This window comes from Ogataea polymorpha (genome assembly GCF_001664045.1).
Source record: "Ogataea polymorpha strain NCYC 495 leu1.1 chromosome Unknown OGAPOscaffold_4, whole genome shotgun sequence".
In the NCBI taxonomy this organism is placed as follows: domain Eukaryota; kingdom Fungi; phylum Ascomycota; class Pichiomycetes; order Pichiales; family Pichiaceae; genus Ogataea; species Ogataea polymorpha.
In genome coordinates, this window is record NW_017264701.1 from 316,445 (window position 1) to 333,647 (window position 17,203).

The 17,203-nt window shown below is 49.7% G+C and overlaps 10 protein-coding genes across 10 annotated transcripts; 5 read left to right on the forward strand and 5 right to left on the reverse strand.

Annotated features, from left to right (window-relative positions):
• Window positions 1-85: 85 nt before the first annotated feature.
• Window positions 86-1,101, reverse strand: OGAPODRAFT_16469 (uncharacterized protein). The gene has a single exon (XM_018354449.1). The coding sequence runs from the start codon at window positions 752-754 to the stop codon at window positions 110-112; it is 645 nt and encodes a 214-aa protein (XP_018210505.1). The 5' UTR covers window positions 755-1,101; the 3' UTR covers window positions 86-109.
• Window positions 1,102-1,378: 277 nt separating this feature from the next.
• On the forward strand, window positions 1,379-1,889 carry OGAPODRAFT_8362 (uncharacterized protein; the record flags this gene model as incomplete). The annotated part of the gene is made up of 2 exons (XM_018356723.1): window positions 1,379-1,830; window positions 1,871-1,889. 2 exons carry the CDS (start codon window positions 1,379-1,381, stop codon window positions 1,887-1,889), a joined length of 471 nt encoding a protein of 156 aa, XP_018210506.1.
• On the reverse strand, window positions 1,853-3,049 carry OGAPODRAFT_94020 (uncharacterized protein; the record flags this gene model as incomplete). Its single annotated transcript, XM_018357449.1, has 1 exon — window positions 1,853-3,049. One exon carries the CDS (start codon window positions 3,047-3,049, stop codon window positions 1,940-1,942), a length of 1,110 nt encoding a protein of 369 aa, XP_018210507.1. The 3' UTR covers window positions 1,853-1,939.
• Window positions 3,050-3,285: 236 nt separating this feature from the next.
• OGAPODRAFT_16470 (uncharacterized protein) lies at window positions 3,286-5,205 on the reverse strand. The gene has a single exon (XM_018354450.1). The coding sequence runs from the start codon at window positions 4,661-4,663 to the stop codon at window positions 3,377-3,379; it is 1,287 nt and encodes a 428-aa protein (XP_018210508.1). The 5' UTR covers window positions 4,664-5,205; the 3' UTR covers window positions 3,286-3,376.
• Window positions 5,206-5,489: 284 nt separating this feature from the next.
• OGAPODRAFT_94022 (uncharacterized protein) lies at window positions 5,490-6,884 on the forward strand (the record flags this gene model as incomplete). The annotated part of the gene is made up of 1 exon (XM_018357450.1): window positions 5,490-6,884. Exon 1 carries the CDS (start codon window positions 5,526-5,528, stop codon window positions 6,882-6,884), a length of 1,359 nt encoding a protein of 452 aa, XP_018210509.1. The 5' UTR covers window positions 5,490-5,525.
• A 97-nt stretch (window positions 6,885-6,981) lies between these two features.
• OGAPODRAFT_87988 (uncharacterized protein) lies at window positions 6,982-8,703 on the forward strand (the record flags this gene model as incomplete). The annotated part of the gene is made up of 1 exon (XM_018356881.1): window positions 6,982-8,703. One exon carries the CDS (start codon window positions 6,982-6,984, stop codon window positions 8,656-8,658), a length of 1,677 nt encoding a protein of 558 aa, XP_018210510.1. The 3' UTR covers window positions 8,659-8,703.
• Window positions 8,704-8,708: 5 nt separating this feature from the next.
• On the forward strand, window positions 8,709-10,975 carry OGAPODRAFT_16471 (uncharacterized protein). Its single transcript, XM_018354451.1, has one exon. It carries the CDS (start codon window positions 8,729-8,731, stop codon window positions 10,364-10,366), a length of 1,638 nt encoding a protein of 545 aa, XP_018210512.1. The 5' UTR covers window positions 8,709-8,728; the 3' UTR covers window positions 10,367-10,975.
• On the reverse strand, window positions 8,709-13,156 carry OGAPODRAFT_94025 (uncharacterized protein; the record flags this gene model as incomplete). Its single annotated transcript, XM_018357451.1, has 3 exons — window positions 8,709-10,433; window positions 10,474-11,010; window positions 11,123-13,156. The coding sequence occupies 3 exons, from the start codon at window positions 13,154-13,156 to the stop codon at window positions 10,416-10,418; spliced, it is 2,589 nt and encodes an 862-aa protein (XP_018210511.1). The 3' UTR covers window positions 8,709-10,415.
• A 244-nt stretch (window positions 13,157-13,400) lies between these two features.
• Window positions 13,401-14,831, forward strand: OGAPODRAFT_100218 (uncharacterized protein; the record flags this gene model as incomplete). Its single annotated transcript, XM_018352961.1, has 1 exon — window positions 13,401-14,831. One exon carries the CDS (start codon window positions 13,401-13,403, stop codon window positions 14,829-14,831), a length of 1,431 nt encoding a protein of 476 aa, XP_018210513.1.
• Window positions 14,832-14,874: 43 nt separating this feature from the next.
• On the reverse strand, window positions 14,875-17,197 carry OGAPODRAFT_94027 (uncharacterized protein; the record flags this gene model as incomplete). Its single annotated transcript, XM_018357452.1, has 2 exons — window positions 14,875-14,892; window positions 14,936-17,197. 2 exons carry the CDS (start codon window positions 17,195-17,197, stop codon window positions 14,875-14,877), a joined length of 2,280 nt encoding a protein of 759 aa, XP_018210514.1.
• Between the last annotated feature and the right edge of the window lie 6 nt (window positions 17,198-17,203).

Here is a 17,203-nt window from a genome sequence, read left to right on the forward strand (position 1 = left end):
GCTCTAGGCCGGGTAATTGTGACGTTCTAAGGTGCTCTTTTTTTTTACACATTATTACCACAAAAAGCTGCAAATGATGCTGCGTGACTATTATCGTTATCGTATATTATTAAATGCCTAGTTCATTCAGGGCAGGGAGTCTGTATCCGCTAGGGGTCTGCGATCCGCCCATAGTAACGAGGGTCTGCGCTGCGGCTGAGTCTGGCGTGGCCAGTTGATTATTCAGCACATTATTGAGCCATGTTTTCGTACTAGTAGGCGTTCCTGCGGAGATCGGGGTATCGTAGTTGTTTATGATGAAAGAGACAGAATGAGGAGAGTTCACTCTGCTGGAAGAAGCTGAAGAGACGGAGGGCACAGCACTTGAAGTCGGCGTTGGCAATTGGGAACCGGCTGGCGAGAAGTTGGAGTTCTGGACGAAGATAGGCCCCGGTTTGTTGGGCAAATGTGGTCTGAATTCGTTGTTGCCGGTCAATAGAATGCTTCTACGAGGCGGCGGAAGCATTGCGCCTTGCTGGAGGACAGCCGGGCTTTTCTGCGTGCTGGTATCTTTTTCCTCGGATTTCATTCTCACATTGACATTTTCGCCGGGATAAGTGAGAATGAAATTTTCGTAGATGTGGACGGTTTGTTTATGCTGTCTAAGATTGTCCAGTCTAGAGAATCGGCGGGCGCAGTGTTCGCACTTGAAAGGCCTTTCACCCGTATGTTTCCTGATATGTCTGGCGAGATGTTCAGAACGAGTGAACGACATTGAGCAGTTCTCGTAGCCAACACATTGAAAAACACGGCCTTTGTGTTTTTTGGTTGAGGAGGTTCTAGGCATGAGCTGGCAATTATTTTCAAAACAACTGGGGAATTTTGCAAAATTTATACGTCAGGGATAGAAAAAGGTAAGCGAGCGAGATTCAAAAAATGCATCATGCACCGGTGGGACGATAGGACTCATAAGGGAAAGAACGTGGCGGAATTAGCCCCTGGCCCCTCCCTGCTTCGCCCTGGTTCGCGCAGTATTTTTTCAGGGAAAATTCGGCAGTCTGCAAGGTTGCCTCGGTTCACTTCAGCCTGGAGCCTGTTATAGGCCAGTTTTGAAAAATTCACGCAATAATATGCAGTTGTATTCCAACATTATCTGCGGTGTTGTTTATAAAAACTCCTTACTAGGAAGTTCCATATTGTTCTCCTGCGCGAAAAATAGGTCTTAAAACCGAAAATGAACACACCACAAGGCGTTTTACTGTACGGGGATGCGAGGCACCCAAAATCGATGGAATAAACAATGTTCTGGCTAACTTTAGTAAACAGTATTCGTTCCGTTCTCACTTTATCTTACATCCGTGCACGGATACAGGAACAATCTCTAATTATTCCAGAAGGAATGTCATCTCCATTTCCAAATATCTACCAATTGCGCAGAGTGAGCGGGGATGATGCAAAGCCGTGCACAATATGCTACAAGTCCACACAGGCCGTTCTGGTGTCGTCTCCCGATTTTTTTTACGTTTGCGAGTCGCATTTAAAGGACAAGCAGTTCTGTACAGTTAAATATGCAGACGGTGAAGATGGAAAAGACGCAGAATACCAGTCGCTCGATGAGGAAGTTCGGACTTTAGACCACAAGGCCACGCAGATTCAGCACAAGATCCAGCAGCGAGAGTCGCAGCTTGCCAAAGTGCGAGATTACCTCTGGAAACCAAAAGACGACGAAAACCAGCCAGATCTCAAAAAACAGCTTGCGGAAATAATAAAGCAGCGTGATCTGGCCAGTGCCAAACTAGAAAAATTTATCAAAGCCTACACAAGATATACGCTGGACGCTGTTTTTTACAAGTCCAGACTCCAACAGCATAGCAAGAAAATTAGACAGCAGCAGATCGCGCAGAAGCTGAAGAACGGGACTCTGTTCCCTTCTCTTCCTGACCTTCCCAAACCATAGATTTCAAGCCGTGTCCTGTCGCTGCCATTTCGCACCTTTTATGCCACGTACCATGAGATCCAGCGTTAACGTTCTCATTTTGCCCTCACGATCCAACACGTCGGCCACCTTAACCGTCTTAACGTAGGTAAATCCAAGCTTTTGATAAATCTTCCTGTTGCGAGGATGCGAGCTTTCCAAATACAGTGGGGCCCCAATCTCTCTGCCCTTGCTTTTGCGCTGATCGTACTCTGCCAGAATATCGCGGTCCTCGTCGTAGTACCACGACGAGTGGGCCGAGGACGCGTCGGAGCTGGCCGACGAGTAGCCCGAATAGTCTGTAAATGTATCCGATTGTAAGTCGAAGTCGAAATTGTATGACTGGATCTCAGAGTCCAGTAGCGATTCCTCGTTAGCGTCAAATCCAGAATGCACCGGGTCGGACTCGTCCTCGAGGTCTGAGTCTCCATCCTCTGTTGGCTGCTTATACAGATCAATGTAGTTGTGGGTCACAAAATCGATCAAACGTCGAGCCAGGCCTTTACCTCGACCTCTTGGAATGGCACCTATGTCGGAAAGATACCACGATTTCTCGGTATCGGGTCCGAGGACCTCTGCGCGGAAAGATTCAAGCATCTGTGATTGCTCCTCAAACACCCTCTGTCTTGTTTCTTTATTTGCTAACCACATGAACTTCAGATACCCGCCCTGATACAAAGACCACAGATAATTGAGTATCGACTGGGGCTGATGGTCTTTTGCCTTCTGTGGTTTCTCAAAGCACGCAACAGCCAAAAAAGGAGCATCAGGCATCTTTTGCTCCAGCTCCGAATCTCGCACAGCGACCACCAATCCCTTCAAAATCGTCGAGTAAACAGTGGCCTCAAATAGCGCCATGTTCATCTGTCGTTTCAAGCGCGCGTCTGTAATACCGCTCGTGAGATAGTTGACATAGAGGTCGTCCTTAAATGCGATTTGCAAAGTCTTTGCCGCTTTTTTGTAGTCTTTCAAAGTCACCACTTCGACATGCAAATTATGTGCCGACACGGTGTCGGAGATTTTGTCGTCCGAGCTGTTCGCCTGGGACACATCTCCTTTTTTGATGCTCGACTGGAGCTTGGAGAAGAACGACATGCTAGATCTACAAAGTTCTTATCACCTCCTGGTGTTTAATATTCGACTGGGTACTCTGCACAGCCAAGAAACAACCAAGTTTTTATACAAACTCGGTATTTCGAGCCTTGGCCGGGTAAGCGCACCATACAAAAACCAGTGGTAGCGGAACTGGTTTCGCGAGTTTTGGACGCTCGAGAAGTGTCACCGCGGCTAATCCAGGTTCAGAACGATATCCTCGTAAACACTCGTGAGAAATTATCTTGATGGATACACCTTGACCACTTGGAAATCTTAGCAAGATTTCGCTTTATTATATAAGCAGATCGATAAGATAGCTGGGGCGTGCTATGCTATATGCACCTTAGGCTTTACGGCTGCCGGGACTTTGCTCTTTTTCAGCGCACCCGCCTGGCCTGCTGCTTTCTGCGACTCGATACTCTCTCTGATCATCAGACCCACGCACTCTTCCACGTTCGTCCAGTTCTCGAACGAACAGTCAATCTCGATGAACGGGAAGCTCCACTGTTTGGCAAGTTTCTTGCCTTCCTCGATCAAAACCGGCGACGCTAGCTCATGTGCACAATGAGTCGCGACCATTACGATGGGGGGAAGATATGTTGCGTTGGGGTCCGTCTGCGCTATTTTGGATTTATTCCACAAAGTTTTGAGGGAACGGTTGATGGAGAAAACGTCGTACTCCTTGCCAACCTCCCAGTTATGGTGGTATCTCAAAAACTCAGTCCATGCCTCCTCCAAAGTCGACTTTATCGCCTTGACCACTTCCAACGGCTTGAGAGGCTGGTTGTCTTGTGGATCGTCGGTCACGCAGTACGACGGAGGTGGTGAGTCCAGCGTGGTTTCTGGTATGCAGCTATAGCAGAGAATGTATCCGTCGATGGAGCCATTTAAGTCACTTATTCCAGACCCAACTATCAACGGCTTCACTCTGGCACGTCCGAGGCCGCCATCGTTATCCTCAGCCAGGTTCCTCAGAACATCCTTGGCCAGTCTCGAGTCCAAAGACCGTTCCAGAAAAGGTATCAGTTCCTCTGCTTCCACTCCAGGCGTGTCGATCAGTTCGAGTAGAATGGGAGTGGTGTATGGCGGGGTGTACGCACTCTGGCTATTGGAATTCGACCGAAAAAATTGCTTTTCGAAAGGCTGTTCAAAAGGCGAACTAAATGGACTCGAATAGCTGCTGAAGTTTAACGGCGATGAGTATGACGAAATCGGAGATAGCTTATCGTCCAGTTGTGTGTAGTCGAGGTCATAGTAGTTGAGAGTCTTGCTGAGAACGTACTCGGTAGACGTGTTTCTTGACTGTGCTTTCTTGACGGCATTAAGAATAGGTTCTGTGAGGCTAATATCGCTGCCTCCTATGATCCCCATCTCCTCAAAGTCTACTTCAGTAGCATTAATATCAAGGAGAGTCCGCGTTTTTGGGTTTGCAGGCTGAAACTGGAGTAGTGTGGGGGAGTTCTGAATGGTAGGATAGTAATTGCCTAGAGACTTGTTGTTTGTGATAATTGACACAATCGACGACTTAGACGAGTTATGAGGCCCCAGTAGCGCAAACCTCAAAGGGCGATCTGTGGTTGACCTCATCAAGTTCTTCCGGTCATGGCTTATCATTGCTTGATGTAGACTTTTTTGTATATTTTTTTAATTTTTTTAATTTTTTCTTTTTTCTCGCGTATTTTTGCGTTATCATCTTGTAAATCTGGCATGCCATGGCGAAATCAGCGAAGACTAACCAGACTTGCTAGCGCGCATAGTTGAACGCTTCCAACCAGCTATACCAAGTACCGCCAAACTGAAAATCCAAACTGTGCCTCAATGCCCGCTGAAGATAAAGGTCTTTATCGACATTGTAGAACACCATGAGCAGTCCCCAAACCAAGCCGCTCGTCGTTCTCCATCCGACTTTCTCGATCTGGCCGCGCTGGAGCCCTGTCCTACGCTGAAGTTTCACAGAGAGCCATTTTCCCAGTGCCAGAACGACACGCGACAAACAGTACATCGTGATCTGTGTTGCTATTGCTTCATTCACAAGCTTTTTGAAATGCATATTCAGAATGCCCCCATAAACAAGAATACCCCCAAGAAATCCACCGATGAAATGATTGACCGTTTTCTTTGGTGCTATTCTGTTCAGCGATATTTGTACCGAGCTGTAGATTATGGCAAATAGAGCCAAGAGCTTTCCGTGGTCGAGCCCTAAGCGTATCGACCTTATCACTTTTTCGACTATCTGGTCCATCACTCGTCTTCGTCTGTCCATTGATCCCATTTGTGCAGCTATGCTGTGTATGAAGCGCACTCTGTAGCCATATATGATGGCATTCTTAGAGGCAGACAAAACGGAGTCAATATAATCCATGGCAAACAAATACGGGGCATAATCACATGCCTAAATCGCTGATCAGATCGACGCGTCGACGAGACTTATTTTTTTTTTGGGGTGAAAAGATCCTGCCCTGGCTGCTTATCATTCATGGCATTTGCAAAATCGCTGTATAGCGTAGAGGACACATTTGTCCTGGGGGACATAAAGGTGTCAATCCTCAGATTCTCGGTGCCTTTGGACTACAAAAACCCAGACACAACTATCAGTGTCTGTGTTAAGCTCGTCAACAGCTACAACTACGGAGAGTCGACGGGTTTCGATTACGAAGCAGATATTTCGCGAAACTTGGATCACATACTGCTGTACCTGCAAGGCGGTCCTGGCTATGAGTCGGAGTTCCCAAGTGTCGCTTCACGTCCCAGCTTTCTTTCTCCACTATTACGTAAGGGGTATACGGTACTGCTACTTGACCAGCGCGGGACAGGACTTTCGACACCCATACACGTTGACAAAATGCTGAGTCTTGGATCTGCAGAAAACCAGCTTCACTTTCTAGAGTGTTTCCGCGCGGATTCCATTATTCGCGATTGTGAGCGAATCCGGTTGGGGCTTATCGGCAGCTGCAAATGGACTTTGCTTGGCTACTCGTACGGCGGCTTTTGTTCTATTTGCTACTGCTCAATGTTCCCAGAATCGCTGAAAAAGGTTCTGATCTTTGCTGGGCTTCCGCCCCTCACAGGGGACTTGACACAGATATCAGTAAATAATCTTGCTACCGCTAAACGGAGGACTCTGGAGTTCTACGAGGAGTATCCCAGAAACAAGCAAAGGGTGGAGCGCATTGTTGAGTATCTGAGAAAACAGAGACCCGTGCTGCCAAACGGAGGCATTTTGAGTCCTGAGCGGTTTCAGCAGCTAGGAATGCATTTTGCCACTGTGGGGGGCTTTGGATGGATGAATAGGCTGATTGTCACCATGACTTTGGAGCTAGAAACCACGGGACAGTTGTCGTACACCACGCTGAAAGTTGCCCAAGACGGATCTGGGTTCGATTCCAACTTGCTGTACTTCTTTTACCAAGAAGCGATCTACATGAATGGCAACGGGTCCAGCAGCCAATGGTTTGTCAGCAAAATAAAAGAACGGGTGCATGCTGACGGAGAATTTTATTTCACTAGCGAGTACCACTACCCTGGGATTTGCGACGATTTCCAGTCATTGAGGCGTCTGAAGCCGTTGTTGGAGCTCATTCACACGTACGACGGATGGGACGAAATCTGGAATGTATCGAGGTTGCGCAAGATCACGCTTGCTAAACTGCCAGTTTACTGTTTGCTCTGCTACGACGACCAATACGTAAGCACCGAACTTGCCCTGGCCAATTCGTCCATCTTCGAGTTCAAGAGATGGATCACCACGGAGTACCTCCATGACGGAATCATTGCAAGCGGCGAGGAGGTGGTGGACAAACTTTTCAGGCTGGTGGAAGGAAGAGTTGCAAAATAAGTCTAACTTTTACTAAGTAATACCAAAAAAAGTCTGATAGCGAAATAATTGCGCATTGCCTGGAAAATAATAATAGGACTTCAATAAATCCGTTTTTATGGAGAAATACACGGATATTTACCACCCACAATATATTCCCGGCACATACTCCATTTACACCTCTGCCATATTACACCAGAAGCAGCTGCAGAAAGCCTCCAGACCTAAAAAGTATGTCTACAACAGAAACTCACCCCTTGAAGATATTCCTGACCTCAAATCGAAATATGGAGTGATACTGCTTCCACAGCCCTCCAACTCGGTCAATGATCCTCTAAATTGGCCGTCATGGAGAAAGTCGCTGCAATTTTTCATTCTACTTTTGATAACGGCCTTTACAGCGGCGATAGCAAACGATGCGTCTGCTCCCCAGGACTCCATCAACCAGCTCACAGGTATCGACTATGACTGGCTCAACAACTCTGCAGGAGTTCTATTTGTTTCCATTGCAGTGTCTGTCTGGTTGTATGGCCCCCTTGCGTCTCTTTGCGGCCGCCGAATAACATACGTTCTCGGAATCCTCTTTGCATTGTTTGGGTCTATCTGGTACGCCCGGATACGCCATAAGGGTGACATATTTGGGTCTCAGGTGCTCATAGGGTTTGCAGAAGGCTCAACAGAGGCCCAGGTGCAGCTGAGCATGAGCAGCATTTTTTTCAAGCACCAGTTGGGTGCCGTTGTCACAATCTATATACTCGCAACTTCGCTTGGCACTTACCTGGGCCCACTCATTGCCAACCTAATTGCCGAAAATAGAGACTTCACATGGGTTGGGTGGTCTGGAGCGATAGCGAGCGGCATCTGCTTGCTTATGGTGCTGTTTCTTCTCGAAGAAGACTATTTCGACTACTCGAGGTTCGCGTATCACTCCCAGAATTCGCTGCTCAACAGAAGTCTGCAGACACACGGAATTGTCAGTCATGAGCAGGACGACGACTTTGGGTATCACGACGCTCCGGCCACTTGGAAGCAGCGCTATTCGCTTCTTGGTGCTTGGAAAGCCCGAACAGTGCAGGAATTCATCAAACAATATGCCAAACTGCTGGTGTACAATTTCCGCTGTTTTTGGTTTCCACCAGTGATTTTTGGAGGCCTTATTTGGGGCTTCCAGAGCGCCGTTTTGTCCTTTTACCTCACCACCCAAGACACTGATCTGTACGGCGACCCGTTCAACTTTTCAGGTCGACGCATTGCTCTGATGAACATCCCATGCATAATTGGCTCCTTTATTGGCTGCATTTATGCAGGCTCGCTTACCGACTACTTTGTGCTCTGGGTGGCCCGCAAGAACAACGGCATCGTGGAGTCTGAGTTCAGACTGTTTTTCGCGTTTCTCTCCGGCATAGTGGGCTCTGCGGGGCTGCTGATGTTTGGCTTTGGCGTGTCGCGGGGTCTCGATTGGCGCGTGATATACGTGGGGCTGGCTATGATCGCATATCTGTTTTCGTCCGCTGGAAACCTGGCGATGCTCTACGTGATCGGGACCTACGACCAGCTGATTCTGGAGACGCTCATTGCCGTCGAGGTGATCAACAACATCATCGGCTGCATTTTCACGTTTGCATGCTCGCCGTGGCTGGAGAGGTCCGGCACGGAGGCTACATACGTGGCTCTCGCGGTTCTGAACCTGTTCTTCATGTTTCTGAGCCTACCGCTAATGGTATATGGTAAGCGCTGGCGTAAGGCTACCAAGAGCTCGTACATACGGATGATTGAGGCCAGACCGAAGGGGTAGCGGTTTTCACTATTTTATAGATTACTCATATTATTCCTTAATTTCTGCTGCGCGAATCATTTTTTTCCTAATGCCTCTTCCCCAAAAGCCAACAGAGCAGTCGCCGCTACTCCCGCAACCGACAGCGGCACACACGCCGCTTCCGCGGAACCTGCCGCTCATCATTGTGTCTCTATGGACCGGCTCATTTCTTTCGGCAGCCGACTCCACCATCGTGTCGACCACGGCCAACACCATAGCCTCACTGCTTCACGACTCCAATAGACTCGCCTGGATCGGCACAAGTTACCTGCTGACGAATGCGATTTTCCAGCCGCTGATGGGCAAAATCAGCGAGGTGTTTGGCCGTAAAACAAGTCTTTTGTTTGCTCAGTTCTGGTTTGGATTAGGCTGTCTGCTGTGCGCCTGCTCGCGGTCGGTGACCCAATTTGCTGCTGCGCGGGCGTTGGCAGGAATTGGCGGCGGTGGCATATCCGCTTTGAGCTCCATTGTTGTCACCGACGTCGTTCCACTCAGAATGCGCGGCATGTACCAGGGATATGCAAATCTCGTGTACGGCCTAGGACAATTCATTGGCCCTATAATTGGCGGTGTATGTTTGGGCGTAGACCCAAGAAACGGCTGGAGATGGATGTTCGGCTGTCAGGTGCCATTTGTGGCTCTTGCTGCGTACCTGGTCTCCACCAATGTGCACGAATACATGGAAGACGCTGAGGAACGCATGCAGAAACGCTTTACCAAGGAAAACTTCGCCAAAATCGACCTTGCCGGCTCGCTGACCCTGGCGTTGCTCATTGCGAGCGTGCTTCTCCTGTTCTCGTCGACCAGTCGCGCGGAAGGACTCACGTATGTGGCCGGCGCCGTTGTTTCCGGCGTGCTATTCTATCTGGTGGAATCGAGACTTGCTACAGAACATATCATCCCTCCCTTCGCTTTCCAGGGAATCCTGCGCTTAGGAGCGCTCACGGCGATGTTTGGAACCATGACGCTGTACGGAATCAACTTTATCCTGCCTATCTATCTGCAGACCGTCCACGGTCTCGACTCCCTGCAGTTGGGGCTGTTTAACGGGTTCGGCGTGTTTTTCGTCTCGTTTGGCTCGCTGTATTCTGGCTGGTTGCTGAAACACGACGCCAATGCAAAGGATGACTATGTTGTTGCCAAATCTGTCCGCACCTCGATCCTGGGGTTCCTGGCTGTGTTTTCGGGCTCGCTCCTGTCGCTCGGTGTCTGTCTGACTGCCAAGCCGGCATTTTTACCAGAAGACCGTAACTACTGGCAGATCGCCTTGCTTGCCGCGGGCTTCTCTTTAGCCGGTTTCGGATACGGCATGTTCTTGGTGAGTCTGCTGATCATGGTGGTCGGCAAAGTTGGTCTCAAACACCAGGCCTCGGTCACCGGAATGAACTATCTATTCCGGTCGATCGGCTCCGTTTCTGGAACAGGAATCACTCTCAACATATACAGCACGGTCCTCAGCAAAGAACTATGGCACTACTTCATCGAGAAGAAAAGACCGGACGGCGACAAAATATACAAAACTCTCATGGAGAACTTCTTTTATGTGCGCAACGGCCTCGACCCCAAATATACCACCAAAGTGCTAAAAATATACCGCGAGGCTGTGGGAGACTCGCTGATGATGGTGTTTGTTTTTGCCACCATGGCCCTCACAGCGAGCCTTTCGCTCAAACTGTATAGGACTTAAGCTTAATCGTATAGTTTTTTTTCGACACTGCTTTTTCGCTGTGTGTTGTCTAGGTAGGACAGTACTTCTTTGCCCAATCGGTTGCCAAACATGGCAATTGCCGCCACCATCACTCGGCACACCAGCCCTTCTGCAAGACCACCGGTGCCCGTCCCCATCCCCGTGAGCACAAACACATCCACAGACGGCTCTTGCCTGACTCGCACTAGACTCTGCCAGGTCCAGTCAAAAACGGACTGGATTGTCTGTTCGTCCGAAAATACAAGCGATTCCGGAGTTCTCATTGTCGGGACGTGCAGTATCGCACTGGCCCTGTACTTGCGCCAGGCTGTCGAATCCGGCGTGTTGATTCGGATCAGTTGCGCAGTTCCTGGAGCCGAGTATCCTTGACTGTTTTCGACAATCCAGTTTTTCACGTACCGGTCAATCGTTCTCCAGTCTCCGGTATCAGAGAACAGGCACGCCAACGCTCTGTCGTAGCCACCGGCCATTCCGCCAAAGGAGTTGCCCGGCGAGAAAAAGACAGTTTCCTTGTTTGTGTCAAGCTTAAGCTCTTGTATATCCCCGTTGAAAACAGAAACCTCCAATTTCTCGTCACCCCACCGCATCGCATCAACCAGCTCTTTTTTCAGGCGTCTCAATTCCTGCTTCCAGAGCCGGCAAATATTGCCACTTGCGTCTAGCAGCACTATTCTCATCCGATAAGGAAATTTCGTGGATAAAAAAAATTATTTTCCTTTATATATTATATTTTACCAGCTTGAATGCTGGCGGCGACGGCATCTCCTCCACAGGCCTCTCGACCACCACCAGCTCATCATCCGAAAGTCTGTCTGCCAAAAGCAGGTTCTTGTACTTGTTGGTGAACCAGAACGTTTTTTCAGACACCTCTCTTTCTATGCTATCACTGACAGAGCCGTTCACACCGTTCGGCTTGCTTCTTGGCCGTTTCTTGCCCTTGGCCTGTTTCTGAGGCAGCTCTGTTTTGGCGTCGAAAAAGGCAATCCAGCTGGTGCCGTAAACCCAGAACCGGTCCGGAGTCTCGAAAACCCCATACGGCTGGCCAGGCAGCGACAGAAACTGTTGTGGCATATTCTCGCTGTTTTTTTTGGACCACTCGGTGTGAAGCTCTCCGTCCAAGTTGAATTCGAAAAGCTTATGCTCCATGGTGGCCACCAGAAGCGTGTTGTTCGAAGTGAACCGTAAGGCCGTCGGCACCTCATTCAGTCTCACCAGCACGCGCGCTTCACCAGACCCGAGATCCAGCAGAGAGATCTTGCCATTGTAGCCAGCACTAGCGACAAGCTGGGAGTCCTGGCTGGCGTCCAAAAGCTCGCACTCGTTGTCCATATCGTACTCCACCACGTCCTGGGCTTCGTCGAACTCAGACACGTCGTCGTCGTCGTCCACATTGAACCGCACACTCAGATATTCATTGCTGTTTGTCACCAGCAGGATGAGTCCCAAAGCGTCCAGAACGTGCACCTTCTTGGCTCCGATGTCTTCCAATTTGGCGGCCGGCACTTTCACCACCTGCAGCTTGGCCGTATCTGTCTCGATCAGCTCGTATATGCGGACAATGCTCAAACGCGCAACTATCAAATACCGTCCGTTCTTGGAGACAGCAACATCACTGATGCTCTCCGGGTCCGAAAGGGTGAGCTTGGCGGCCAGTGCCTTCTCCTGGTTGCCCAGAAAACGCCATATTTTCACGGTCTGGTCCTGCCACATAATTAACAGTCTGTGTTCGTCGTTTAGTATCACATTGTTAGCGTTCAGTGGAAGCTTGAACACCATGCTATTTTGGAAATTCCGTAAAGAATTCACGGCAACCACTCTTTCCACGCCACCGCTCACCAAAAGATCCAAGTTGCGCGACTCATACGACGCCATGGAACGCACGTCGTTACCATGAAGTAGCCTGTTTGTGCTGTTCATCCATTTATGCGATTTTTTCCCGTTGTCAACTAGCTGAAACTGAAATATCTTGCGGTCCACTCCCGCACTGAACACTGTGGTGCCACTCATGTTTCCTGTAAGTGTTAGAACGTCTGCCTCATGGACGTTGAAACTCTGCTGCAAAACAAAGTGTTTCATGTCCCAGAACTTGACGCTTCCGGTAGAGTCTCCGGAAACCAGCTGGCTCCCATTTGCAACCATGTAGACGCTCCATACAAGCGTGCTCTCTGTCTTCGACTTGTCAACTCTCAGTGTCTGCAATAATTGTCCCTTGCTATCCCAGCATCTGATTCGCCCGTCTGCGCATCCACCGATGACCATATCGTCTTTATACCAGCATAGACTCAAAACTCGTGATTGCTGCCGTTGCAAGATTCGTTCGTGTTCCATCACACCAGGACCTCCTGTAATGTCTATTATCACCACAGAACCGTCCTCACAGCCCACAGCAATTTTATTCTGCGACTGGTTGGCGGCCAAAGACCATATTACACCCGCATTGCAGTCGTGGTTATGTAAAGGAACGCTTTTCGCAACGTTCCACTCGGTCAGATATGTTGAACCGCCAATGGAAAATAACCTGGATTGTCCCTCGTCACTGCACCACACGAGCGCCTCGACGGATCTGCCCCGACACCCGGGAATGACGTGCTCCTTGAGCCAGTTGGTGTGTTTCCCGCGTGGGTTCCACACCTCTATCGACCCATCGGCTCGCCCCACTGCCAAACGGAGCTCGTGCGGACAACTATCACTCACAGATTTGTGCGAGAACGCAAGCGAAGTCACCGTGTGCGGTGTATAGTCCACAAATCGACACCGGTGAATATCCATATTGAATGAAGTATTTTGAAATATTTTTTGTAAAATATTTCTATTTGCATCGGACTTACCCGGCCACAGAGCACGGCTCAGGGTCCCCAGCACAGCAGCAGGTAAACACACCTACAGGCTTCCAGTGGGCGGCCCATAGCTACCGGCTAGCTGTATGACACGGCTGGAGCATATAAATGCGATATCGTAGCTTGTTAAATGTATCCTCATTATATCCGGTGTTCCTCCGAGTCGAATATTTTTCATGTTGATTGTACGCTCTTGGTTGTTCCAGCACGGTTGCCGAAGCATTTACTGGACCGGCATTCGCCGCCATGGCACGTCGCCTCTGCAGAGATACGACCATCTGGTGGCTCAGCACAGATTGAAGGACGATGCGTACCAGCGAGGCATTCTGAGCAGCCTGGAGGGATTATACTCCGAGCTTGTCCGTTACCAGCCTCCAAAAGTGGACGAGCCAGATATCAGAGATCTTACTCCCAAAACAGGGCTGTCGAAGGTATTTGGATCTTTTTTCAGAAAGAAAAAAGCAGCCCCAGAGCAGGCTGTCTCTGTGCCTAGCGGTATTTACCTCTACGGAGACGTGGGGTGCGGGAAGACCATGCTGATGGACCTTTTCTACCAAACAGTCCCCAAACATCTCACCAAACGTAGAGTTCACTTCCACCAGTTCATGCAAAACCTGCACAAACGCTCGCACGAACTCAAAATGAAACACGGGGGCAAGCACGACATTGACGTGATTCCGCTGTTGGCGTGGGAGCTGGCGCAAAAATCGACGGTGCTGTGTTTCGACGAGTTCCAGGTTACCGATGTTGCTGACGCAATGCTGCTAAGACGGCTACTGAACCTGGTTCTGCGGCCAGACCATGGCCTAATCCTGTTTGCGACTTCCAACAGGGCCCCGGATGATCTCTACATCAACGGAATCCAGCGCGAGTCGTTTATTCCCTGCATCCAGCTGATCAAAAGAACAACAAAGGTCATCTATCTCAATTCGCCAACAGACTATAGGAAAGTTCCTAAGCCATTGTCTTCCGTGTACTACTTCCCTAAACCAGGCATCCGTTTCGACTCCAAGGCGTCGCGAAGACAGCAGAAGGAGCACATTGACACCTGGTACGAGTTTTTTGCCCAGGGAGTCCTGCCAAAGGAGAACGTGCCGCTGCGGATCTGGGGCCGCGACCTTGTCGTGCCGATTAGCTCGCCGCCCAATGTTGCCATGTTCACCTTCGACCAGCTCTGTGGCCAGCCGCTTGCTGCCGGCGACTACCTGACGCTGGCCTCATCCTATAAAGCGTTCATTGTGACAGACATCCCGTATTTGAGCGTCAACGTGCGCGACCGAGTGCGAAGATTTATTACGTTTTTGGACGCCGTCTACGACAGCCACGGTTGTCTTGCCGTCACGGCGGCGGCTCCGTTCACAGACATTTTTGTTGAGCCCGAAGACATCGGCGACGGCGACTACTCGCTATCGCGCACCACGTCGGAAGAAGTAGAGGACGCCCTGGAAAACGACGATCTGGTGAAAAACCACGGCTTCGACAAAAAGGTCGCCAAGAAGGCGGCTATGTTTGGTACACTAGATGAGGAACGGTTTGCGTTTGCTAGAGCGCTCAGCAGATTGAGCCAAATGAGCACGCAGCACTGGATCGATGATAGATTTTCTTAGGCGTACGTCGCGATAGTTTATTCCATTTCGTCTATATCTAACGCTATCTCGGCGCTGTTTCCTTTGGTGCTGTCGTCCAAGGCCCCTCGGGTCTCCTTGTGCACAAATCCGATCGAATCCGTCGTCTTGGCGCGCACATTCACCACAGTATTCTCCAGATGCCTCTTGAACCGTAGCAGCTCCTTGTAGCTCTCCTCCGACCCGTTTTCCACTTCAAACCGCTTCCACAAACTCCACACATGCTCCACGTCCTGCTCACGCTTTGCAAACTGCACCAAAAGCCGCGCAGCATACCGATATATCTCGCGACACCGCCGGTACTGGCCCAGCCGCAGCTCCAGGCCCACAAACCCTTGCACCAGCACGTCGAGGAAGCCCGGAGCGTTGACCGTCACTGACTCCAGCGCGCTCTGGTAGACCTCTCTTGCGCTCTCGATGTTCTTGAACTGGATTGTTTTGGCCGCCAGCAGGCTGTACAGCTCAACTTTCTCGGCGTTTGCTGGGATGTACTCGATGGCCCGGCGGTACACCTTGAGCGCAAGCAGTTTGGAGCCCCTGGTCTCCTCAAACTGCGCATACAGCAAGAAAATCGGCTTGGACAGCTCGGGAGGACAGTTTTGCAGCGCATTCTCAAACAAGTCCCGAATTCTCTCAACTCCGATTGAGAGTTGATGTTGGTAATGCAGAATTTTGTCAAGGTAGACAACCCATATCTCGTACACGGTTGGGTAGCGGAAAAGCAGCACTCCGCGTTCGTAGACCCTGAACGACTCTTCGTAGAGCTTTTTGTCTTCTAGGAGTGCGGCGTAGTCCAAAATCGATTGCGCAGTGGCGACCTTGACGTCGATCATTCTGTCATATGCTTTGCATGTTGCTTCCAAATTTTTGGAGCTCTTTATTAAATCCAAGTAATATTGCCAAAGCCTCGTGGACTTGTGGATGCGCATCTGGGGACTAAGGTCCTCATCCCGGTAGTTTATTTTCCCGTCGTATTTTGGAGTCTCGAGCGCTTTTTCGAGCACCCTCACTGCCCGCTCGCGATCCTTTTCCAGTTCCCACTGTGCCCATGCCAGCCAGATATCGACCAGGTCTTCAATGTGGCGGAAGGGAACCTTGGTGGATGTCTGAAAGATCTTCCTTGCTGTTGTGACTTCACCATTTTCCGCATAGAATTTAGCGTAGTGTATCCAGAGTTTCGGAAGAAGCCCTGGCAGCTGCACTTTTTGCGGCCGGATTGTTTCCGCTGCCTGTGCGTAGCAGTCTGCGATTTCGTTTTTGCTGTCATACATATCAATTCTGTTCAGCCACTCGTGTATATTGTCGGGATTTTGGCGAAGTGCCGTGTCGCTCACCAGATATTTTCTCCTGGCCAACAGATCCTCAAATCTGTCCATTATGACGTCCAGCTCGGACGCGGTGTCGTCGTCAAGCTTCTGTGATAAGAGAGTCATTCGTCTGTCTTCCATTTCTGTGTATGCCTCGAAAATCAACTGGAAGTCGTGCAGGTTGTTCACTCTTTTTAGCTCCTTTTCAAAAATATCTTCAGCTTCCAGATATCTATGCTTTTTTTCATAGCAGGCCGCAAGTTTTATTGAAAGCAGGCACCGCTGGTCCACAAACTTGTCGGCAAGATGCCGATACATTTCTCGCGCATCTTTTTCGTCTCCAAATTCCAAAACTAGGTCGAAATAGATGCTGTATAGGCTGAACTCCGAAATGGAGAGCTGCACCAAAAGACTGGTATTTTGGGCTATGGTCTCAAAAACTGGTCCGAGTTTCGCAAATAGGTCTGCTGAGTCCGTGTAGAGCACAAGCTTATCTATAACTGTGTCCAAATCTGGAAGGTCCGCAAACAGATCGTCGTAGTCCACAAGTCTCGCCCTAAAATCAAAATATCGCCTGTATACGGTAAAACTTGTGCGACCGCCAACCATGTCAGCAAAGCGGATAAACAACTTCCATACACCAAAATGCTGCGAAACACTCAAGTTTTGCAATGCCTCGTTGAACCGGCGACGAACATAGGATATATCCAGCTGATCGAGGTTTTCTACGAGAAATACGAGAAACCTCTGCCAGAGACCAGGAAACTCGCTTAAACTCGCCAAACACTGCTCGTACGTCTTGACCAAAAATTCTACGTCGCCTTTACCAGCGAGCTTGTGGACCAGCTCGAGATAGCCCGTCCAAAGCTTGAATGACTGCGGCAAGCGTCTGAGTGCGCGTCGGTAAATCTGCAGAATATCTGCCTCTGGAAAGCCCTTCTTGTGCTCCAGGTAGTCCAGCCAGTTCTCCAGCAGATATGGTTCCTTGTGGACTGCAAGCTCGGCGTCCACGTCTTCTGGTCGCACCAAACCTCCGGACATGCCAAT

Bases quoted from the DNA above. Each gene is read 5' to 3' on its own strand.
- OGAPODRAFT_16469 (XM_018354449.1), bottom strand. From the start codon at position 754: ATGTCGTTCACTCGTTCTGAACATCTCGCCAGACATATCAGGAAACAT.
- OGAPODRAFT_16470 (XM_018354450.1), bottom strand. From the start codon at position 4,663: ATGATAAGCCATGACCGGAAGAACTTGATGAGGTCAACCACAGATCGC.
- OGAPODRAFT_16471 (XM_018354451.1), top strand. From the start codon at position 8,729: ATGCCTCTTCCCCAAAAGCCAACAGAGCAGTCGCCGCTACTCCCGCAA.